Source organism: Haliotis rufescens, unplaced genomic scaffold, assembly GCF_023055435.1.
Source record: "Haliotis rufescens isolate VD_foot unplaced genomic scaffold, xgHalRufe1.0.p SCAF_18, whole genome shotgun sequence".
Lineage (NCBI taxonomy): Eukaryota > Metazoa > Mollusca > Gastropoda > Lepetellida > Haliotidae > Haliotis > Haliotis rufescens.
This window is the reverse complement of record NW_025963868.1, coordinates 531306-557560: the sequence shown is the minus strand read 5'-3', so window position 1 is coordinate 557560 and position 26255 is coordinate 531306. Positions and strand designations below refer to the sequence as shown.

General features: G+C 43.1%; 1 protein-coding gene across 6 annotated transcripts in view; it reads right to left on the bottom strand.

Annotated features, from left to right (window-relative positions):
- Positions 1–7321: 7321 nt before the first annotated feature.
- Positions 7322–26255, bottom strand: part of LOC124148377 (beta-1,3-galactosyltransferase 1-like) — a 64419-nt gene continuing 45485 nt past the window's right edge. For all 6 annotated transcript variants that reach the window (XM_048398085.1, XM_046519440.2, XM_046519442.2 and 3 more), the window contains one exon: positions 7322–14308. In XM_048398085.1, coding sequence (XP_048254042.1) covers positions 12783–13943 — 1161 coding nt within the window. In that variant the 5' untranslated portion in view covers positions 13944–14308 and the 3' untranslated portion in view covers positions 7322–12782. The remainder of the gene's footprint in view (positions 14309–26255) is intronic.

Below are 26255 nucleotides of genomic sequence, written 5' to 3'. Positions count from 1 at the left end.
AATGGGAATCACAACACCCTTAGAGCACAACTACTGTCGTAAGTCTAGGTAAAAGAATGGGAATCACAACAGGCTTAGAGCACAAATACTGTCGTAAGTCTACGCCAAAGAATGGGAATCACAACACCCTTAGAGCACAACTACTGTCGTAAGTCTAGGTAAAAGAATGGGAATTACAACAGGCTTAGAGCACAACTACTGTCGTAAGTCTACGCCAAAGAATAGGAATCACAACACCCTTAGAGCACAACTACTGTCGTAAGTCTAGGTAAAAGAATGGGAATCACAACAGGCTTAGAGCACAACTACTGTCGTAAGTCTAGGTAAAAGAATGGGAATCACAACAGGCTTAGAGCACAACTACTGTCGTAAGTCTAGGTAAAAGAATGGGAATCACAACAGGCTTAGAGCACAACTACTGTCGTAAATCTACGTTAAAGAATAGGAATTACAACAGGCTTTGAGCACGACTACTGTCGTAAATCTACGTTAAAGGATGGGAATCACAAAATTCTTAGCATTACTACTCCTGTGTGGAATGTCGGCCGATTTGAGATGCTATAAGGATGTTTCCCTGCACGTGACTTCGGTATAACCGAACTTGATTGTGTTTGTGTGAGGCGTCCACGGTGGGAGGCAGATTAACGCAATGATTTGAACAACAGCATACTGAAGGGAAATAATTTATTGTTGTTTTGTTTTTGTGTCGCGCTGGGCAAAACTTTGGGAACTTTGGGTACCATTCATGGCCACTCGGGTCATTCCGGGACAAGCCGAATGCCTTATGTAAATCACAGTACTTGTCGTGTTACCACAGCTGAAAACAACTGCTGAAACGTGACCTCGGAAGAATAGTCAAGACAATTCGACCCATTCAATAGTCTGTCTCCCAGACCCTGAAGCATTTATAAAAAAAGAAGTCCAACTCAAGTCTAGAATGATCTGGCAAGTCTGGACCCTTACATAAGGGTAGTTCTTGGCTCCATTTGGTTGGGGTTTTTTCATTTTTTTATAAATACAGTAAACTACGGTTATAACGAACTCAAAGCGACTACTAATTTTAGTTCGTTATAACCGTAATTCGTTATAAGCATATATACAGCATAACTACAGCATATAGTCGGGACTAAAAAATTAGTTCGTTATATGCGTTAGTTCGTTATAAGCGTGTTCGTTATAACCGTAGTTTACTGTATTTCTAAATGAGACTAAATGTCAGCATACACCGATGAATGTGTGACACCCCCGTGGGAAGTAAGCAGCATCTACTGGTTATTGTACCAGAATATCACGTCTCACATCCGACGTAACTAATCTCCTACCCGACACAAATGATCTTCAATGCATCTTGACAGAGTACGGAGGCCACGGTGTCTGAGTTGGCTTAACGCCGATATGGATATCAATTCAGTTATCTCACGGCGTGTCAGCTCAGTGTGGAATGATGACCAATTCTCAGCTGTGAGTGAGTATGGTTTTACGCCGCTTTTAACAATATTCCAGCAATATCACGTCGGGGGACACCAGAAATGGACTTCACACATTATACCCATATCGGGAATCGAACCCGGGTCTTCGGCGTGACGAGCGAACGCTTTGACCACTGGGCTACCCGACCGTCCCCTCAGCGTTGAATTTGAATAAATGTGAGGAATGAATAAACTACTACAGTTGTCCCTGTTAGACTCCGTTTCTATCACAACTTGATTTCGCTCACGAATAATTTACATATAGACGAGGGTGGGGCACATGAAGACACGTGTAATATTCTAAAGTCCACTGAGGCGGTATATCGGTCTTTAGAAAATCTTTAAGTTTTAAGTTTTTCAAATGAGTGAGTGAGGGAGTGAGTGAGTATGGTTTTACGCCGCTTTTAGCAATATTCCAGCAATATCACGGCGGGGGACACCAGAAATGGGCTTCACATATTGTGCCCGTGTCGTGAATCGAACCCGAGTCTTCGGCGTGACGAGCAAACGCTTTAACCACTAGGCTACCCGACCGCCCCTCATCAACGCGGAAGCTTATATTCATAGAATAGTACCTTTTTTAAGTCATTGTCGGTAGGCGTATTTAAATAATTATACCTAAAATTATAGGTTACAAAATGCAAGGTGACGATTACTACAATATTCAAAGGATGTGAGGCAATACAAAGCGTGCAGAAAACACGATAGAAATCAACAAAGAGAATATATTTTTAGTGTTGGGGACAACAGAGAGCTTGGAATTTGGCATTCTGCTGGGCCATGGTTTAAGATGGGGAAAACACGCATAATTTATATACAGTTTGTCTGTGTATATTTGTACAGACATTACCGTGGTGAGCATGGGACAAAGCACTTGTTGGACCACCAGGTCTAAACACGCCTGTGCACGCCGTATGTATTGTTTTATTGAGATAGTTTATCGATATCGTGCAGAGTAAGCTGTGCATGTCGCCGTAACTGCGGTCTTTACGAAAGGTATTGATTTGAAACTAACCGACGGTACCCTGCTCTGTCAACACCTCATTCTACGTTAGTCATGGTAGGGGCCGGTGACACAAACCACAGGGCTTGAGTTGTGACTAGTTAGTAAAACGTGGTTCGTTATCCTTGGTAAGGGCTTGTGTGAACCAGACCAGGAGTACTGATGGATGACAGTATATTCATCGATTTCTGAGTCCGGGTACTCTGTTGCCAAGTACATATGATCTGGCGGGTCAATTCGCTGGGGCATACCTCAATAATGTATAGACACAATGAATGCAGGAGTGGTAATATTCATTTGAACATTCATTGCAGGAATGAGATATAATCATGTTTAGGACTCAAAAAACAACAGTATGCCTCGAACCCATCCCTCACTTCCTCCCCCAAATCCACCTCACCCTTCCCCGCTTGAGTGACCAACTCCTCACAGACCATTCCCAGGAGTATGAGATGCCTGGCATCGATTGGTAAACGCGTGTAATATTAACAGCCAAATTCCCCGTAGCGGGTAGGACGAGGGCAGGAGCGTGATGCCCTGTTCATGTCTTGTTGATGGCTTGTTCATGCCTTGTTCATGGCTTGTTCATGCCTTGTTCATGCCTTGTTCATGACTTGTTCATGCCTTGTTCATGCCTTGTTCATGACTTGTTCATGCCTTGTTGATGGCTTGTTCATGCCTTGTTCATGCCTTGTTCATGGCTTGTTCATGCCTTGTTCATGCCTTGTTCATGGCTTGTGCCTACTGTTCATAGTCCCCCATTAGTGACAGAAGTGTTTAGATATGATTCGACGTCATTTATAAACAATAAAAATAATAGCGGAGGTAGATTTTCTCCTTGGCGTACACCTGTACAGCAATTATAAAATGCACAATTGTTTCCTTGTGTTGAGATACATGACTCAATGTTATTATACCTACATTGTATGTAGCAGAGGCTAACAGGAAGCAAGTTTGTTTTGTTGCTTTATTCTTCATGTACAGACACCCATATGTATTTCTGTGACGTTAGACTTTAACTCACTCACTCACCCATATGCATTTCGGGTTTCTTGGGGTGGTGGCGGTCGGGTAGCCTAGTGGTTAAAGCGTTCGCTCGTCACGCCGAAGACCCGGGTTCGATTCCCGACATGGGTACAATGTGTGAAGTCCATTTCTGGTGTCCCCCGCAGTGATATTGCTGGAATATTGCTAAAAGCGGCGTAAAACCAAACTCACTCACTCACTCACTCACTCAGGTTTCTGGTTAATGTTCAACGTTGAACAGATCTCATAAACACAACTTTGACAATGTCTCTGGCAGTGTGGAGAGGTTAAATGGAGTCGCGTCCAAGATTATTGCACTTATATTGCGACCTGTGTTTGTGCGTGCGTGCATGTGGATATTTGTACTAGTATAACATGATTACTCCTCTCAGACATAGTATACTGACTCCGAGCCGATCAGTTCTGGTATGAGCCCCTTAATGCCGCGCGCCAGGTTTTGGTATGACGTGGCCGGGGATCGAACCCCGAACCTTCCGCTCTACGGGCGGACGCACTACGACCTGACCGCCGTGGCGTTCTCTGGCAGTGAACTCAACAACCATGCTTTTTATAACATTTTAAAGGGTTTTTGTTGTTTTTAGGAAGGTAGAGTTCATATACAGTTTGGTAGTGTGACCTCCTGATCCCTCTGGGGGCGGTCGGGCAGCCTAGTGGTTAAAGCATTCGCTCGTCACGCCGAAGACCCGGGTTCGATTCCCGACATGGGTACAATGTGTGAAGCCCATTTCTGGTGTCCCCCGCCGTGATATTGCTGGAATGTTGCAAACAGCGGCGTAAAACCATACTCACTCACTCGCTCACTCACTCTGATCCCTCTGCTTTACTCTCTGCTGTGGTCACATTGTTAGTTTTATATGCCATGGTTTACTTAGAGTTGCAAATATGGCAAGTTTTACGAGCAAACTGCGAGCGACACACACTCGCTATTGCTTCACGACGCTACATGAGTTGGACGCGAGGTTAAACCCAATTTCACCTCACCTCACAAACCTGTCAAACATTCAGTAATCAATACATCTTGACTACCCGTGATGATCCGGGGTAGAATAGTTCCTCAGCAACCCATGCTTGCAGTAAAAGGTGACTATGCATGTCGTAAGAGGCGCCTAACGGGATCGGGTGGTCAGACTCACTGACTTGGTTGATGCATGTCATCGTATCCCAATTGCGTGGATCGATGCTCATGATGTCAATCACTGGATTGTCTGGTCCAGACTCGATTATTTACAGACCGCCATCATATAGCTGCGGCGTTAAACAACAAACAAACAAACAAACAGAATGCTGCTTCCTACTCATAAGAAATAACACGTGCAAATACAACCTTCATCTTCGGTAATCTCATCCCTAAGGTGTCGGGAAACTTTTCACACGCAGTTAAAAATACTGTTACCCAATCGCAATAACTCAATGGCGCAAAACTTTCCAGATTTACGGTGTTACATTTGAATTGGTTTCTTGCCAGTGTGTTTAAGGTTAGAAGGTTATTCATTGCTTTGTTTGCGGATGTCTATACCGTGTATTTTAAAAACATGATGATGAAGTGATGTGAAGTTTGACATTTCTATTTGGCTAAACGTAGAAGGTGGTCCTCATAAATTCAGGGTTATACCATTGTTGAACAGTTTACACTGAATTGTATTTACAGTGTACTTGTATTTAAGTATAGCTTGACTTGTTGGTTGGTCTAGCCATGTCACTCCTTTATTAAAATCATTACACTGGCTTCCAATAAGATCTAGGATTGAATACAAAGTCGTGTGCATTGCATACCAGTGCTACTATAGTACAGCACCTTCCTATCTGAGTGAACTTCTTACCCCACACCAGCCATCACGCGATCTCAGATCAGCACATAAACTACAGTTTAGTGTACCTATGGTCTCACTCAAAGCATTCGGCAACATAACTTTTGCTCACACTGCATCTGTGCTCTGGAATTCCCTTCCAGTGGAAATTAGGCAATCTCCAACTCTGGACACTTTCAAGACAAAACTAAAGACTTATCTCTTTAGATGTGTGTATGACCCTGTGTGAGGCGCTATGAGTGAGTGAGTGAGTTGGGTTTAACGCCGCTTTTAACAATATTCCAGTTATATCGCGGCGTGTCAGCTTAATGTGGGAGGAAAGCCCGAAGTGATGCAGGTCTCAGACGTTTACCACTTCGGTGAAACCCACGAGCACGGGTATGGTGCTGACAAACCTTGAAACATAATCGGGGCGAACCGGGATTCGAACCCACAATCATAGGTTTCTGGCGTGCCCAAGGGACGCGACTCTGCACAGCGAATCACGGCGCCTTAGACGACTGGGCCACCCGTGCGCCCTGAGGCGCTATGAGCGACTACGTAGACGGAAATTGCGCTGAAGAAATGGACTTTATTATTTTTATTATTATTTTAATAATAATATTATTATTATTATTATTATTATTATTATTATTATTATTATTATGTGTTTTATTTATAAGTACAATTTATAGGGTTAAGGCTAACCTTTTATTTTTCACGTCAGTATTATGCATAATCTAATGCTGAATTCAAAAACATTCATCTTCATTGTAGTCACTATATTGTCTGGCCGATTATTTACAGACTGCCGTCATATAGCAGGAATATTGCTGAGTGCGGCGTAAAACAATATGTGGTAAAGCATGTAACATGCAATCATGTGGGTTGTTTTTGTTTTGTCTTAGCAAATCGGTTAGTCGATATTCGTTACAACCACCGAAATGGTTCCAGCAGAAGTATGATGGAATCATCCTTCCTGGCAAGTAAAAAAAGAGGCGACTTTGTACAGACACAGAAAAAAATAAATCATGGTCTCTATAAAACATAAAAAAATGTTGTACAATGTATGGAAATCGGTATGCCGTTACTACGTGTCGACCCGTGTGAGTCGCGCTTTAGGGATCTTCTTTAATAAGATATATAGCCATGTGTAGCCAATGGTAGCCAATTGATGATGTTTGTTTATTTGTTTGCTGTTTAACATATTGGTTAAGTCTGGACGTCGTGATGTTACAGTAAAACTATTGCTGGTAATTGCCGTGATATAACTATAATATTGGTTATGCCTGGCCGTCGTGATGTTACAGTTAAACTATTGCTGGTAATTGCCGTGATATAACTATAATATTGGTTATGCCTGGCCGTCGTGATGTTACAGTAAAACTATTGCTGGTAATTGCCATGATATAACTATAATATTGGTTATGTCTGGACGTCGTGATGTTATAGTTAAACTATTGTTGGTAATTGCCGTGATATAACTATAATATTGGTTATGCCTGGCCGTCGTGATGATACAGTTAAACTATTGCTGGTAACGGCCGTGATATAACTATAATATTGGTTATGCCTGGCCGTCGTGATGATACAGTTAAACTATTGCTGGTAACGGCCGTGATATAACTATAATATTGGTTATGCCTGGCCGTCGTGATGATACAGTTAAACTATTGCTGATAATTGCCGTGATATAACTATAATATTGGTTATGCCTGGCCGTCGTGATGTTACAGTTAAACTATTGCTGGTAATTGCCGTGATATAACTATAATATTGGTTATGCCTGGCCGTCGTGATGTTACAGTTAAACTATTGCTGGTAACGGCCGTGATATAACTATAGTATTGGATATGTCTGGACGTCGTGATGTTATAGTTAAACTTTTGCTGATAACGGCCGTGATATAACTTTAATATTGGTTATGCCTGGCCGTCGTGATGTTACAGTTAAACTATTGCTGGTAACGGCCGTGATATAACTATAATACTGCTGACGAAGAACAACTTAATCTCAAGTGTTTTATCGTTGTTTTATTGATAATGAAATGGTGAACATATGTCATGAACAATACATGAATGACTTCGAAGAGCAAATTATTTTCCTCAGCACATCGCCGTTGAAAATGAAACCAATGTAAATTCGTTTTAAAGCTAAAATGGATAGAATTATCATTAAACTGCCCGCATGTTATCAGAAATGAGCGGGCCACTGTAAATTGATATTGCCCTTATATTGCTTGAGGACGGGCCATTATCACGCCCGTTGGTAGGTGACGTCATAATGATGTTCAATAGTGACGTCATCTGGTTTGTTCTATGACGTTTCCATATTTGTAAAGGTGGGCCAGTAACATTCGTTGCGTGTTAATTGCTATAAATGTTTCAAAACCGATATTGTTGTTTATTATCATCTGATAACAAACTCTATCCATTTTAGCTTTAATAACGGTAACGCTATTTTTCAGGGCATTATCATTTGCAGAAGCCCTCGCTCTCTTCAGCTGCACACCTTCGTTGGACAGTTAATGGAAGACCTCGGGCTTCTGCAAATGATAACGCAGTGAAAATTAGCGTTACCCATATATTTACCCGACTGTATGACAATCTGATGTAACGACACCCAACATATACTGATAGATCAGTCATCAACGGGAGATACTGCTGATCATTGTATTTTCATAGCATATCAACCAAACAATATCTACAAAAGATCTGTTCTTTTCACGATCAAAATATATTTAACACCAGGAAAGCCTTGGGTCATGCATTAACCAAAAACAACTTAACTCCTATTTACGCCTACTTACGGACTACAGTTTCCTGATTGGCTGATAATAAAATGGGCGGGGCTTGTGGTGTATTGATCTGAACGATGTCACTGACGTCACGCCGAAGACCCGGGTTCGATTCCCGACATGGGCACAATGTGTGAAGCCCATTTCTGGTGTCCCCCGCCGTGATATTGCTGGGATATTGCTAAAAGCGGTGCAAAACGATACTCATTCATACTGTTGTCCAGGGGTTTTCAGTTAATGATGAAATAAACAGTTCGTAAAGTTATTACTGTTAACGTACGTAGTTCACCTCAAAATGGTTTTGCGTTGATTGAGATACGCGGACAAAAGAACATTCTGGAATGGCTAATAGATGGTCTCTAGACTGTATGGATTCTGACGTTTAACCCGTAACAATCGTTCAGAATACCCCGTGTTAAAGTTTTCGAGGTTGCATGATTAGAAATCACATTCCGACTGTCACTATCATAATCTGGTAAGCAAAGCTCTGATTAGTCGGATAAAAGGTCGTTCTGGCGTGACCCCTAATGGGATGTCTTCATATCTTTGTTTAGCGGAAGCGAGAATTAAGGTGTGATTTAATCAGATTGAAATTAAGCTGGTCAAATACAATATGACCCTATAAATGCATACTTATGTACATCTGTCAAAGCAAAACATCAATACTCTTATACTACATATTACACAAGTTTGATTCAGTTTCCAAAGTTACTATACATAATGTTGAAATATCTTATATTCAACCAATCAGGTAAAATCTGAACCCACAGAAAAAAACATCAAAAATGTCACCCCCAATCACTCACGGAAGTAGTTCTGAATGCAATGGCCGACTCGCGGCCATTTCTAGTTTTGATTCCTTAACAAACTTGAGCCAACCTAATGTCTGCTGGGCAACAATACTTCAACTGACCCAGTAAAGAGTTGTTGAAATGAGGTTTAAAAACTACAGATTTCGGAAGTGTGCTGACATTGCTAAGGTCGACCATTCGGATAAGGAGCTAATCAAAGGGCGAGTCCATTCGCCTGCCGCGCTCTGTTGAGGTCACAAGTAGGCGAAGTATATTGAATCAAAGTCCGACCAACCAGTTTTATATGGGTTATTATCTTCTGTGAATATTAACATATCGATAACGACTGAACACTGGTCGATATCATACTCATAAATGTATATCCTCAGATTTGCCATGTCAAAAAGGCCCCCATTGAACGTAAACGAAAGACTTCCAGCCTTAAAGTAACATATGACACAAAGATATAATGGAACGGTCTGTCCGCGACAGTTATAATACAGGTAATTACAGGTATAAGTTGTCCACGATGTCATCGGAGTACAAGGTTGAAATAAGTAATCTATTGAACACCTACCATAGCCGCCACAGGTGTCTTATGAACGTACGGCTGACAATGTGTTTATCACCCGGTAATCAATCGCCATTACACAGCTGGAATACTGCTGAGTGCAACGTTAAACAACAAAGAAACAAACACTAGGTAATCCAGACTGTGCTGTCCCTAGTCCGGATGACTGAATCACTGTAACGGAGTAATGTTCCCAACACGTCCGAATCACTGAATCACTGTATCGGAGTAATATTCCCAACACGTCCGAATCACTTTAATCACTGTAACGGAGTAATATTCCCAACACGTCCGGATCACTGAATCACTGTAACGGAGTAATATTCCCAACACGTCCGGATCACTGAATCACTGTAACGGAGTAATATTCCCAACACGTCCGGATCACTGAATCACTGTATCGGAGTAAGGTTCCCAACACGTCCGGATCACTGAATCACTGTATCGGAGTAATGTTCCCAACACGTCCGGATCACTGAATCACTGTAACGGAGTCATGTTCCTTACACGCCCGGATCATTGAATCACTGTATCGGAGTAATGTTCCTTACACGCCCGGATCACTGAATCACTGTATCGGAGTAATGTTCCCAACACGTCCGGATCACTGAATCACTGTATCAGAGTAATATTCCCAACACGCCCGGATCACTGAATCACTGTATCAGAGTAATATTCCCAACACGTCCGGATCACTGAATCACTGTATTGGAGTAATGTTCCCAACACGTCCGGTTCACTGAATCACTGTATCGGAGTAATGTTCCCAACACGTCCAGATCACTGAATCACTGTATCGGAGTAATGTTCCCAACACGTCCAGATCACTGAATCACTGTATCGGAGTAATGTCCCCAACACGTCCGGATCACTGAATCACTGTATCGGAGTAATGTTCCCAACACGTCCGGATAACTAAATCACTGTATCGGAGTAATGTCCCCAACACGTCAGAATCACTGAATACATGTAACGGAGTAATGTTCCTAACACGTCCGGAATGCAGAGGTTCCTGACTAACGGGGTTTCAGTGTACAAGGTTCATGGTGACCGGTAGGTAAAAGGTCAAGTAGCTTTTCAATACTTTCTCATCTTACATGTGGTTATTGTGCAAGATGCACGTGACGAAACATTTCGAGACGGTCAACATGTAATTCATCAGTTAATTTCTATCTTCTTACTTTTAAGTTCTAATATTACTTCTTGAAGGAAAATATGCTCTTTTCTCTAAATTATGGTATTAAAAAGGTCAGTACAGAGATATAGTAGACACCTACACGGGGCTTATGAACTGTGCACCTCTCCAAGTTGCATGTAATCTTAAATGACAGATTGGATATCGTATTTATATGAATATATTAATCGTCTATTACTCAAATTTATTTCTGAGATTCAGGAAAAGATGTGTATACACTTTTTTATTCCAACTTTTACCATAAACCAAAATTTGCAATTTTGGGGGAAATAGTAATTTTGAAAAAACATGTAATAATCATATAAGAATAAAAGGATTTGACGTGTACATTCCTGGGACATTCACAGCCGTTATTGTGTTATCCGAAAACGTGTTCATCTGAACGATATTACTTTGATCAACTGTACTGTTCGAGATGATAAAGATTTATCGTGTGAAGATTCGTCGACCAGTTATATGCTTTATGACTGATCATTCATTCACTGACGTCTTGTGATCATATCACGACCCACAGGTTACACATATAAAAATATACACACAAAAATAATGTTGATATAATTATTCTCAGCAGTGACATCGAGAGCTGCCTTTTAGTGCGTGGCAATTCCGTTCACCAACCTGTAAGATAACTTGGATTTGAGGCACCATACATACGTTGGAATCCGCCAACTCGGTCAGCCTTATGGGGACACTTGCAACTCTAAACATGAAATCACTGTACCACGAGGGGTAATCATGAGAAATGCATCTCCCAATGGATGCTCGTGCGATTGTCTTGCAAGTGGTGGCAACAGTGTGAGGCAAGGGCTGTCGTGCTGTAGCATCTCTTATCACACTCAGTGCAGAGCTGATACAATGCATATCACACAATGCAGAGCTGATACAATGCATATCACACAATGCAGAGCTGATACAATGCATATCACACAATGCAGAGCTGATACAATGCAAATCACACAATGCAGAGCTGATACAATGCATATCACACAATGCAGAGCTGATACAATGCATATCACACAATGCAGAGCTGATACAATGCATATCACACAATGCAGAGCTGATACAATGTATATCACACAATGCAGAGCTGATACAATGCATATCACACACAATGCAGAGCTGATACAATGCATATCACACATTATGCAGACCTGATACAATGCATATCACACAATGCAGAGCTGATACAATGCATATCACACAATGCAGAGCTGATACAATGCATATCACACAATGCAGAGCTGATACAATGCATATCACACAATGCAGAGCTGATACAATGCATATCACACAATGCAGAGCTGATACAATACATATCACACACAATGCAGAGCTGATACAATGCATATCACACACAATGCAGACCTGATACAATGCATATCACACAATGCAGAGCTGATACAATGCATATCATACACAATGCAGAGCTGATACAATGCATATCACACCCAGTGCAGAGCTGATACAATGCATATCACACAATGCAGAGCTGATATAATGTATATCACACAATGCAGAGCTGATACAATGTATATCACACAATGCAGAGCTGATACAATGCATATCACACAATGCAGAGCTGATACAATGCATATCACACATTATGCAGACCTGATACCATGCATATCACACACAATGCAGAGCTGATACAATGCATATCACACAATGCAGAGCTGATACAATGCATATCACACAATGCAGAGCTGATACAATGCAAATCACACAATGCAGAGCTGATACAATGCATATCACACAGTGCAGAGCTGATACAATGCATATCACACACAATGCAGAGCTGATACAATGCATATCACACATTATGCAGACCTGATACAATGCACATCACATTTCCATTAATAAAACCAAAACTATAATCAATATTCAAACACTTTACACTGAGCTAAATATGCCAAACAAAATTTCCAAACGTTAAGCAAAACTGAAACAAACCTTTCTACCACAAAAGCAGAGTTCAAAAAAACTACTACCTCTTCCAAACTTGTTCCAGAGTGAACTTGGATAATGTTTTGTCACCCACAATTTCCAACACCTTACCCTGGACCAAAGCAAAGCTTTCCCACTTGGCACAGTATCAAGACACTTGCAGTACTACCAAATACCTCTAACACTTGGCAGTCCACACTTTCCGTAAGAAGTCAGTAGGGACTTCGTGACTCGTCAGAATCTTAGAAGACCTCATTTCACAAGGATTCAACGCCGTCCGATAATTATGGAAGCCTGGTAGGGCCAACAGTGTCAGCCCAAGTTTCCTGATGCACAGTGCGATGTACACGTCCTCCAAGTGAAAGAATGGGACACTAGGAGACACTTCGTACAGCTTCTTGGTCAAAGCCATACTCGTAACGTACCCCGTCCCAGAACAGAAACCTGGGTAACTTTTGTGTGGATAGCTCTTAAAACTGGCGTACCATTTGGATCTTTGATCCCTGATCGGACCAGCGGCCAAGTGGCATGATCCGCCCACAACCTTTTGAAGGACAGCCTCTCTTTGGTTCAACATTTTTATCATTTCCGGTACATTGACCCACATATCGTCGTCTGTTTTCATGAAGAACCTTGCGCGCGCGCAGTATAAACTGGCCCATTTCATGCCCATGATTGTCTTATAGGTGAGGTTGGCGTAGGAATCGCGGAAATCCTCCATAATCAAATCCCCAAATTTCGCGCTCTCGTTTTTCGTTGCTAGCATCTTCTTCTCATCATCAATCTTCCCTAAGAGGAAGGCGTATCTTACGTTGCCTGTGTTGTTCTTGGAATTGGATGCCCACGTTGCACGAATATTGTCCCTCTGTGCCCTGTCGCCGTGTATCGTCAGGATCACCATGAATAAGTCAATTGTAACATTGGGGGACTGGCTGCAGATTGCTGTATTCTGGATCACGTATGTGAAGTTATGAACGAAGCAGTCTGTACAAACATCCTGACGGACCCCTGCGTCGGGAGTACTTTTCACAACCGGTTTCGTAGTTGTCACAACCGGTTTCGTAGTTGTCACAACCGGTTTGATAGTTGTGAAAAAAAGTTTTGTGTTCGCATTGGAAACAGTCCCTTCAATTGTTTTCAATGTACCTACAGAGAGGGTAGCGTTATGTGTGACGTCACTTCCTGTAAATGTCTTCTTGTTTGCGCTCATCCATGACAACTGCGATACGTTAATGACGGTGTAGAGGTAGTTGACAGACGTCAAGATGTTGACGATCATCAGTAAAGCTAAGAAAGCAATTACGTACAGAAACGTCTTCAGAATACGCGGGGGCTCCATCACGTCACACTTCTCGTGAAATCTCGTGAAATCTCGTGAAATAGCTCCAGGAATCCCAACACACACACCCACAAGAGATGATCTCAGCCTGGCTGCTTTTTCTAACTCATCCGAAGAAGTACCAAAGACACAATTTTACAATTCTGGTTCATGTGTTGTTGTTGTTGTTGTTGTTGTTGTTGTTGTTGTTGTTGTTAAGGATGAATCAACAGTGCCTCTCTCCTTGGCAAAGATACGCCGTTCACTGCGAACATGACAACACTTCACAACGAAACATCCACCCACATCAGCGACATCAATACAGCACACTGCGTCACAGCTCCGTCGGCTGCAGATCTATATGTTGTACAAAATCCAGTTCGCACCTGCAACAAAGAAGGTACAGAATGAGGATGTGATCTGAATCCATCCACTCCTCGGAACTATTCCACAGATAGCAATCACTGTGTGTGATTTTGAGTGATTTGTTTATATGTCACGATTGTATATATTGTCGATACTACCCTCTTGGTCTTGGAAAGAGATGAGTTTTTATTATTTACACAACCCCAGGGTTAATATTGCCAAAGATGATTCCTTGTGACCATGAGCTTAAAGCTTACAAAATATTTATCTAATTGTTTTTAATCCTTCTTCTTTTGATTAATATTCTTACATGTATGATTTTTTGCATGTATTGCGTTTATATCAGCCTGTGCATTACAGGTTAATTCGATACAACGTATTTGGGACCATGTTTACGAAACAATAATAAACTGCAAGTAATTTCATGTCTTTTGATTGATACACCAAACAAATTGTTTTTGCGTTTATGAATTATGAATTAAAGCACACCCATTAAGGAACGACTGGTTGCTAATTGACTGAATCGGCGATGGTTGTTTTGTACTATTGCGCTGAACGATGTTACCAATTTTGTAATCTTGTTTACAGGTTTGTATAGTGTTAATGATGAAATAAGCAGCTTGTGGTTTGTTTGTTTGTTTGTTTGTTTGTTTGTTTAACGCCGCACTCGGCAATATTCAAGTTATATGATGGTGATATGTATATAATTGAGTCTGGACCGCATTTTACGTCATATAGCTGGAATATTGCTGAGTGCGACGTTAAACAACAAACCAACCAATCAATCATGATATCAATCACTGGACTGTCTGGTCCAGACTCGATTATTTACAGACCGCCGTCATACAGCTGGAATATCGCTGAGTGCGACGTTAAACAACAAACCAACCAATGAATCATGATATCAATCACTGGATTGTCTGGTCCAGACTCGATTATTTACAGACCGCCGCCATACAGCTGGAAAATGACTTGCCTCGTGCTCCTGATGCCTCGGGACGGGTGGCCAGGTAGAGTATTGGCACACAGAAAGGATATATGCGCAGTTTTTTGTCATATTGTTTACCACCCCTAGTATACTCTTGCTTCCACCCCATAGGTCACCTTGATAGCATTAGGCGAGTGTCCATGTTGGCAATGGATTCCCAGGGATCACAGCTTAGCAAGCCTTCCACATTAAAAATAAAACACCATCTGGCGGCACCGCTATGAAGCAAACATCAATGTCTGTCTGACATTACCTGACGATTGGTGTGATACCCTGATTAATTCATTGCCGCCCTGGGTATTACCCCTGGGTATAGGGCGACTGGTACCGAATGCCACGGTATCTTATATGTTTAAACGTTTTATTATATCAACTGTTGGAGACAACACACATAAACACACACTATCACCACCCCTACACTCAAACACAACCACCCATCCATCGCCCTCCCCCACGACCAACCCCACACCCTACCCCAATCACCACCCCTAAACCCCACAGATATCATACCCAAACAGACCGCCTCCGTGGTCCAGTGGCAGAGCGTCCGCCCGGAGAGCGGAAGGTCCAGGGTTCGAACCCCGGCCGCGTCATACCAAAAGATGGTACTTGTTGTCACCCTGTCTGGCGCTCGGCATTAAGGTGCTAAAACAAGGACTGGTCGGCTCGGAGTCAGTATACTGTGTCTGAGTGGGATATTCATGTTAAACTGCGGCATGGTATCTCAGTGAGCTAGCACTATAAATCGACATCAGTCCGGACTAGTACAAGCAGCCACACAAACACACACACGTACATGCACGTCACTATATAAGTGCAATAATCTTGGACGCGACGTTAAACCCAATTTCACCTCACCTCATACCCAAACACACATCACACACTGTCACCACCTCTACATCCAAACCCGACATGGGTCCAATGTGTGATATTGCTGGAATATTGCTTAATGCGGCGTAAAACCTCACTCACTCTACATCCAAACACAACCATCCATCGCCCTCCCCCCACCACCCCACCCTACCCCAATCACCACCCCCAAACCCCACAGACACCCAGCGGTAGAAACTAACATTTTCAGTCCACTAGTCCTGCAATGATAACATATAGCAGAACACTTAAAAATGGCAAATTTCTTCTAGTCCTTATGATACCTTATCTATTGGGCAGTTTGGCAAGGACTACAGGACGAGTGCCAATTTCTAACACTGGATACCCCAACACACATCACACACTGTCCCCACCTCTACATCCAAACACAACCACCCACCCATCTCCCTCCCCCACCCGCCATTCTAAGCTATCCCACCCTACCCAAACCACCCCCCTCAAACCCCACACATATCCAAACAAACAATCTCTTATTGCATGTCACCCGTGTTTCAGAGTGGAATAAATCGATCTACCAAGAATCGATCTTCTATAAAGAACCTACCAAGATAGCGATGGAACTCGATACGTTGCAGAGCTTTTACCTCAACTACCACGTGTCATCCATAACAGTCAACATCACAGCGCATACCTTGACGACGCCAGTAAATACCCGCAGCAACCTTGACGACAGAGATGCGATCGTCCCACGACTACGTCAATAACTACCTCGTCTATCACAGCAGTTGTGGCAATACTATACATGTTCAGAACAATTTGTCGTCTTTTCTCACTGAGGGACCGTATCACAAGCTGCGATAGTGTGTTCTCGATTCATCGTGGTTAACCAAACAACCAGAACCAACACAATTTAACGGATCATTCATTTCAACACGCAAGCGATGTCCCTTTCATATACATTGGATACAACAACGAGAGTAGATGCCTTTCTATCGATCTTATTAATGCCCATGGCTAGCCTAAACAATGCAAATGAGTGAACTATACATAATTTCTCATGTTATATGAATTTGCCAGTGATCATTGTTATCGCTGTGGTACAGATTTCAGGTTGGTCGTTTAACGCCGCACTCAGCAATATTCCAGCTATATGATAGCGGTCTGTAAATAATCGAGTCTGGACCAGACAATCCAGTGAGTGATATCATGAGCATCGATCCACGCAATTGGGATCTATGACATGCATCAACCAAGTCAGCGAGTCTGACCACCCGATCCCGTTAGTCGCCTCTTACGACAAGCATAGTCGCCTTTTACGGCAAGCATGGATTGCTGAAGACCTATTCTACCCCGGAATCTTCATGGGGGGAGACAAGCATGGGTTGCTGAAGACCTATTCTACCCCGGATCTTCACGGGGGGAGACAAGCATGGGTTGCTGAAGACCTATTCTACCCCGGAATCTTCACGGGGGGAGACAAGCATGCGTTGCTGAAGACCTATTCTACCCCGAAATCTTCACGGTGGGAGTCAAGCATGGGTTGCTGAAGACCTATCCTACCCCGGATCTTCACGGGGGGAGACAAGCATGGGTTGCTGAAGACCTATTCTACCCCGGAATCTTCACGGGGGGAGACAAGCATGCGTTGCTGAAGACCTATTCTACCCCGAAATCTTCACGGTGGGAGTCAAGCATGGGTTGCTGAAGACCTATCCTACCCCGGATCTTCACGGGGGGAGACAAGCATGGGTTGCTGAAGACCTATTCTACCCCGGAATCTTCACGGGATTCAGATTTCAGGATAAGATGTCTATAATGTAGTAACGTTTCGATTTTCGACGTTCGAAATCGGCGGTGTAAATACAATCCGTCGATAAGAAATATGATGGGGTGAGTTGGTTCTGCTTGTTTTTAAACTATTTTACTATTTTCAGATTTTCACATGGTAATATGTTTGGATTAGACGCATGTCAGAATAATGCTTTATGTCTACTGGACAAAACGATAGTGCGAGATGAAACAAACACGACCACTCGTGAAAGTAGATATGACGGTCTCGAGTTCGCCAAGCGGCCCGCCACTCGATCGAATGATCACAATAAACGGAAGTGTTGCATGTTTCGTCTGTTGTTAAACGCCGCATTCAGCAATATTTCAGCTATATGACAGCGGTCTGTAAATAATCGAGTCTGGGGATTGACACACAATAAGGCTGGGGCGAGTCCAAATTTACTAGCAGGGTAATCACCCCCCTATTACCCGACCCTACCCGGGTACCCACTGTAGGTGTCAGGAGATGTCTCAAAATGTCCGATTGGGAACATTTTAAGCATAGCCCTGGCAAAACGTATTTAGATACATGTATTAAACAATTTGGTCATTCATACACTGAAGTTAAATTAAGTTATATGTTTATTCAACCATATGAAAAATCAGAAGGAATGGGTGCATAGTCAGAAAAAAATGCGAACATTAGTGACTTGTAGTGTAACCATAGAGTTTAAGATAATTTTTGTCATTAAACAATATATCACGTGACTAACCACAGATCCGGGTAGTCCTGTGGGTACCCGGGTCCTACTCAGTAACCACCCGACCGGCGTGTCAGCTTAATGTGGGAGGAAAGCCTGAAGTGATGCAGGTCTCAGACGTTTACCACTTCGGTGAAACCCACGAGCACGGGTATGGTGCTGACAAAGCTAGAAACATAATCGGGGCGAATCAGGATTCGAACCCACAATCATATATTTCTGGCGTGCCCAAGGGACGCAACTCTGCACAGCGAATGGCGGCGCCTTAGTCGACTGAGCCACCCCTGCCCCCGGCTGGGTGAGGTACCACAATATTGCTGCAACACTATTGTGATATTGATTCAACTATTTCCATAGAACATGCTTAATGCTTTTAGCCACAGGGATACCGTCCAATAGTGTCATTAATATCCCACCTATTGTAAAGGTTCTATCTACAGTGTTTTATCAGTATCACCGAAAACAATAATTTCCACAAGAACGGTCAATATGATGCGAGAAGATTTAATAAATAAAGTATGAATATGAGAATGCGCACGCATGAATAACTAACTCAGAATGGAAATCAGAAAATCTATACCGCCACCGATAGAGTTGTCGCTGCATCAGATAATAGACTAGGTTTATCAATAGCCGTCACTTGCATTTTGTATGATTGACGTGAACAGTGTAGTACCAGAATGAAGCCTGGAGGTTGTGAGACGGCCCCCAAGCCCTCGCCTGCTTCAACCGACCAGGTAAGCTGGTGTCGTGAGATATGGGGAAACATAACCAGATATTGTTGCCTGACTATTATTTGATCACAATAGTCATTGTTTACCTCTGTGCACAGCAGCTTGACAATCCAAATAACTTGGGTCGGACCCCGGACTCCAGTTTACCATAAAACTGTGTACGACGACAGTCTGTAGGTTACCCTGGCAACGCGTTCGAGTACACTCTGTGGGTAACCCTGGCAACGCGTCCGAGTACACACTGTGGGTTACCCTTGCAACGCGTCCGAGTACACTGGGTTACCCTGGCAACGCGTCCGAGTACACTCTGTGGGTTACCCTGGCAACGTCTCCGATTACACTGTGGGTTACCCTGGCAACGCGTCAGAGTACACTCTTTTGGTCACCTTGACAACGCGTCCGAGTACACTCTGTGGTTATCCTGGCAACGCGGCCGAGTACGCTCTGTGGGTTTCCCTAGCAACCTCTACGACGGCAGTCTGTAGGTTACCCTGATAACGCATTGGGTAGGTTACACCAGTAACATAACCGACTTCGCAAAGTAACACCTGTAACGTGTCCCAATTGCGTAGCAACACATGTAACGTGACCGACTTGGCATTGAGTAAATTACGCCTATAAAATGTGCGACTTCGGATGTTACACTTGTAACATGTCCGACATCGTAACATCTGTATCGTATTTAACTTCGCATTGAGTAATTTACGCCTGTAAAATATGCCACTTCGCACTGCGTGAGTGACACTTGTAGCATGTCCGACTTTGCATTGAGTAAGGGATAAGAGAAAATGACTGACATGCGTGACAAAATATCATGCACACCCTTGACTACTGCGTTTCAAACAAGGTATACGCAAATGCGCATTATCCACACAACAAAACACGACAGATGAATATTCTCGGGTGACTGATGTTTGTCTATGCCCGGTGACAAAACACAGACCTTTCGTTCATGTCACGCACATAACTGAAACCAAACCACCACAATCCCAACATCACGGAATACCCTCACATGATCACAATACCAGGGCGGTCGGGTAGCCCAGTGGTTAAAGCGTTCGCTCGTCACGCCGAAGACCCGGGTTCGATTCCAATGTGTGAAGCCCATTTCTGGTGTCCCCCGCCGTGATATTGCTGGAATATTGCTAAAAGCGGCGTAAAACCATACTTACTCACTCACTCACAATACCAAGGGCAATACTTGGGTTGTTTCGCCTTGCCAATTTGTATATACAGGACATTTTAAAAAACGGTTTATGTACAACCCTGGGTAGGTTTTTTTTAGAAACAAAATGAGAAATACAAATATTTGTTTCAACCAAATACCCATCCTCTATATCTCCAGGGCTCACATTTCAGTTAACCTACACGAAACCCTGGACCCGTTCCAGTGGTTCTCGCCATCTCAAATTACCTGCCCTTGAATTCCTTAAGCCACTTTGGGGCGATGGGTAGCCTGGTGGTTAAAGCGCTCGCTAGTTATGTCGAAGACCCGGGTTCGATTCCCCACATGGGTACAATGTGTGAAGCCCATGTCTGGTTTCCCCCGCCGTGATATTGCTGGAATAAATGTATGATAAATGTGGCGTAAAACCATACTCACTCACTCACTCACTCACTGACTAGCCAATTTGATTTGCTACGCTACGCAGCCTAACGGACCAATCAGCATGCGAGTGACAAACCAGCCTCAATGTTGGTTTGGCGATATCAACAACATGGCGGCCAATCCCATTATTTATGATCGGGTTTGAACATTAAAAAACAAACTGACACACAAAAGAAAGCCCTAAACCTGTTCTGAGGGGAAAGGATGTCTTAATGTCCATAGGGGCGTTTGGGTAGCCTAGTGGTTAAAGCGTTCGCTCGTCACGCCGAAGACCCGGGTTCGATTCCAGACATGGGTACAATGTGTGAAGCCCATTTCTGGTGTCCCCCGCCGTGATATTGCTGGAATATTGCTAAAAGGGGCGTAAAACCATACTCACTCACTCACTCACTTAATGTCTATTATACCTGGCGGTGTCAACTCCTCCCTCACCCATTTCCTTTTGAAAACCAAGGGCGGGTAATTCGAGATCGCGTGAACGGAGTCAGTTTTTAGTGTAGGTTGACCGACATGTGAGCCTTAGAGATATAGAGATTCGAAACATCACGCCCATACTCGACTCATACTACATGGCGTTGACTGGTGGCTCGCGCTTCACCCCCAGACCCGTAACATGCGCAGACACGAATCCAACCTAACTGGGATTAAAGTCCTCAGTCACTCATTTGGACAAAGGGAGACAACTACATGCTCCTAATGAACAATTAGGGTCAGTAATAAGAGAAACATTTGCCTGGGTCAGTTTCGTTGGAGTTTTTTTACCCAGACTAGGGAACCCATAGCGGACATGATTTCGCAAAGTCAATTTTTTGTTTCATATAAATCTATGTAGTACACGTTTTCTTTCGGAATTTTACAGGTTTTTAGACTGCTTCAGCAAATCATACCACAAAACTAAAAACATTAAAAAAAGGACCTGTATATTCTTAAATCTCCGTAAATTCAAATTTAACAACAGAACACTAAATTTTGGAAAAATCTCTTGAAACCAAACAGGAAACAGAAAAGTGCTCGTCGAAACGTCTAAAAGCCATACGCAGAATCACAGAAAATAAAATATTAAGAAAACCAAAAACTATTTCCACTATAGAATTGTTAAGGAAAAAAATATGTTTCCAAAAATCCTGGTCCTTTTTTTTCACAACCAAACCTGCTATCGGTCATACTGTTTGCAATCTACGACTACCGGTAGATCGAGGGTCCCTCTGAGCGTGACGCACCCGACCACATTCGAGATTTTCAATTTGATATAATGTTAAAGGTGAAGCGTGGTGAAATGAAGTCAGTTTAAACAATCTGGACAGATATCAAGGCTAACGCTGGATGCTCCGGTTGTGTCATCAGTGTCACTCCGAAGCGTATTTTGTGACACTGCTCCCGAAGGTGTTTGTTCATGGATGAACATACACGACTGCACGACCAGGTCAACAATGCCCATATTTGGGGAATATCAATATTCATGCGCAACCAGACTTGCAACTGGTGTCAGTTTGGTCTGTTAACGAACGAAAGTTGTTATGTATTTACACTTAAAAACATATAAACGTGGTTAATAGATAAAATGCCACATTCAATCTTGTTAGATACCATTTTTACGAAACTCGTGAACTTTCTCGGAGACCATAGAAAGTCCACTCGTTTCGTACAGACCGCCACCGTGGTCTAGTGGTAGAGCGTCCGCCCGGAGAGCGGAAGGTCCGGGGTTCGATCCCCGACCGCGTCATACCAAAAGGGTTAAAAGATGGTACTTGTTGTTACCCTGGCGCTCGGCATTAAGGGGCTAAAACAAGGACTGGTCGGCTCGGAGTCAGTATACTGTGTCTGAGTGAAGTATTCATGTTAAACTAGGGCATGGTATCTCAGTGTGCTAGCACTATAAATCAGCATCAGTCCGGACTAGTACAAGCAGCCACAAACACACACACACACACACACACGTGCATGCACGTCGCTATATAAGTGCAATAATCTTGGACGCGACGTTAAACCTCATCTCACCTCACCTCGTTTCGTACAATAGGTATCCAAGGAGAATGAGTGTAGTATATAGAGCTACACTCATTCTCGTTAGATACCATTTAGATACAAGATAGTTTAAACTGAATTCATTTCACCTCGCTCAACCAGTCACGCTGAATCAAATTGAAAATCGCGCAAGTGGTCGGGACCCTCGATCTGTCGGTAGTCCGACATTGCAAAAATGTATATACAGTAAACTACGGTTATAACGAACACGCTTATAACGAACTAACGGATATAACGAACTAACTTTTTAGTCCCGACTATATGCGGTAGTTATGCTGTATATATGCTTATAACGAATTACGGTTATAACGAACTAAAATTAGTAGTCCCTTTGAGTTCGTTATAACCGTAGTTTACTGTAGCTCGACTGTAGTAGCTCTGTGCATAACTAATACAGAATGCAAAGCGAAGTTGATGCGTGTGACGATCTTGTTTGGTGTAATAAAGTGTTTTAAAATGTTTCTCGCTTTCGTGAGATTCCTTCAGTTCTACCTGGTGAAATCGAATGACGTCCCTTGATTTTTTTAGGAATGAAGAAAGTAGTTCCGGTGTGACAAGTCACGTTCATCCAATCAAAACGAATAAAACGAGGTCAACCTTGTAGGACACACGTGTGACGTACGGATTTAGAATTTTACCACCTGTATCTTCACCACGTGGGTAATTATCTCTATGTACTCATCCGGGCAATAACTGCATCACAAGTCAATCTTGATCAAGTTGATAACGCTCACATTTTACCACGCCCGATAACTATATGGTGAAGATGACGCACAGGTGTTGCAGAATGCCAAGCGTTGCCGGTGTATATAGGCAATAATTACCTAGCTCTCTTTATCTACTAGCACATAGGACATTGACGCAATATAATTTCCCAGGACTATTGTCTCCGTTTGCGGTTAGGAAGGGACAGACATATTATTAACAGCTCCTATCTGTGGCGATCTTTGCGAATCCTTTGTGCTGTATTTCTGCTAGCCAGTCCGATGAGAGAAAATTACTTTCCATTGTAGTGGTATTGATTATATATATATCATTTATGTATTGCCAATCACCCGAGCATGTGCCAGTGGCAAGGCCGTATGGCTGAACCATCTGCTACATACTTGAGTACTACAGTAAACTACGGTTATAAAGAACACGCTTAAAACGAACTAACGGATATAACGAACTAACTTTTTAGTCCCGACTACTTGCTGTAGTTATACTGTATATATGCTTATAACGAATTACGGTTATAACGAACTAAAATTAGTAGTCCCTTTGAGTTCGTTATAACCGTAGTTTACTGTACTTAGAAATACTTTTGATCGATTTACAATTTGACGTCGCCTCAGCATTGTTTCTGGGGGATAGAGTGTGTGAGTGAGTGAGTTGGGTTTAACGCTGCGTTTAACAGTTTTCCAGTTATATCGCGGCGTGTCAGCTTAATGTGGGAGGAAAGCCCGAAGTGATGCAGGTCTCAGACGTTTACCACTTCGGTGAAACCCACGAGCAAGGGTATGGTGCTGACAAACCTAGAAACATAATCGGTGCGAACCGGGATTCGAACCCACAATCATAGGTTTCTGGCGTGCCCATGGGACGCAACTCTGCACAGCGAATTACAGCGTCTTAGACGACTGGGCCACCCGTTCCCCCCTAGGGGATAGAGGCTACCCGGAGAACGGAAGGTCCGGGATTCGATCCCCGGCCGCGTCATACCAAGAGATGGTACTTGTTGTTACCCTGGCGCTCCGCATTAAGGGGCTAAAACAATGACTGGTCGGCTCGGAGACAATATAATGTTTATAAGTAAGGTATCAAACTTAAACTCGGCTTATTGTGTGCCATTGTAACCCAACGAAGTGGATCGTAGCCATTATGTTTAAAGTAATAGGTTTGTCTGATACAAGCTAAAGGCTTATGAGCAGGTGCTTCATTGAATTCCTCATGCATAACAGAATAACAGATATGCAGTGGCACTGATTTAACAGACAGACAGATATTTTATTTTCGTCTCACCGCTACATCAGCATTATTCTTCAAGATCAAGTTAACCACACGTCGCCATCCCAGGACCCTATGTTCATGCCATGTGTCCCCAAAAGTATTACTAAAAGCCCCATGACACGCCAATAGATACGCCCAGGTAAAGACGTCTATGTCTGTACGTCTTTGGCCCAGGTAAATCACTGATGTATAACGAATGGCCCTTCTGGGGGCACGGGGGGGGGGGGGGGGGCGTCTCAGGCGCCGCGATTCTGTGTCCCTTGGGCACGCCAGAAACCTATGATTAAGGGTTCGATTCCCAGTTTTGCGGCGTAAGATACCTACAGAACCAGTTAAACACGAGGTGTGTGTTTATTGTGTGTTTATCAGGCCATGCCACGCCCACTCTATCCAGCAAAATGGAGGGGGCACGGATGGCCCAGTCGTCTAAGGCGCCGCGATTCGCTGTGCAGTGTTGCGTCCCTTGGACACGCCAGAAACCTATGATTGTGGGTTCGAATCCCGGTTCGCCCCGATTATGTTTCTAGCTTTGTCATCACTATACCCGTGCTCGTGGGTGTCACCGAAGTGGTAAACGTCTGAGACCTGCATCACTTCGGGATTTCCTCCCACATTAAGCTGACACGCCGCGATATAACTGGAATACTGTTAAAAGCTGCGTTCAACCAAACTCACTCCCTAATGAACCTTCTCGGCAACCATGAACTGGCAATTATTAAGAAAGGCAAAACGTAAGTCCCCTTACCCCGCACGTCTGTCGAACACTTTACAAAACACTCAAGTGTATTCAGCTAAAAAATGATCCACAATACACCGGCTGCAAGCCAGCTTTCATTCAGCTACAGAATTCAGTTCAATGCATTCTACGCAGCTAGATCCCTCGCCCAGCAACGGCTTTCAATACTGACTTTCACCTGTTATAGAAAGGCATTGCATGTATTTCAATTACCTGAATGAAGCTAGTTTTCACTTCCAACACACCTGACCTGTTTATAATACCTTCAACCTCAACAATATTCAACAGAGAGACAATGGCAGAAAAATCTGGGCGTTATCCGTGTGCTATCACACGCCGATGTTCGACTCTTTATCTACATTAAATATCAGTCAAACTTCCCAAGCTGGATGTCAACTATGTTATTATCGCCGTGCAAGAAGGGCGTGCATTTGCCGACCACCGTGGTTACAAACACCGCTCAGTCTGGATTTTATTGAAAAAAGGAAATTGTCTCCAAATATTCTTGAAATAAATGAAGA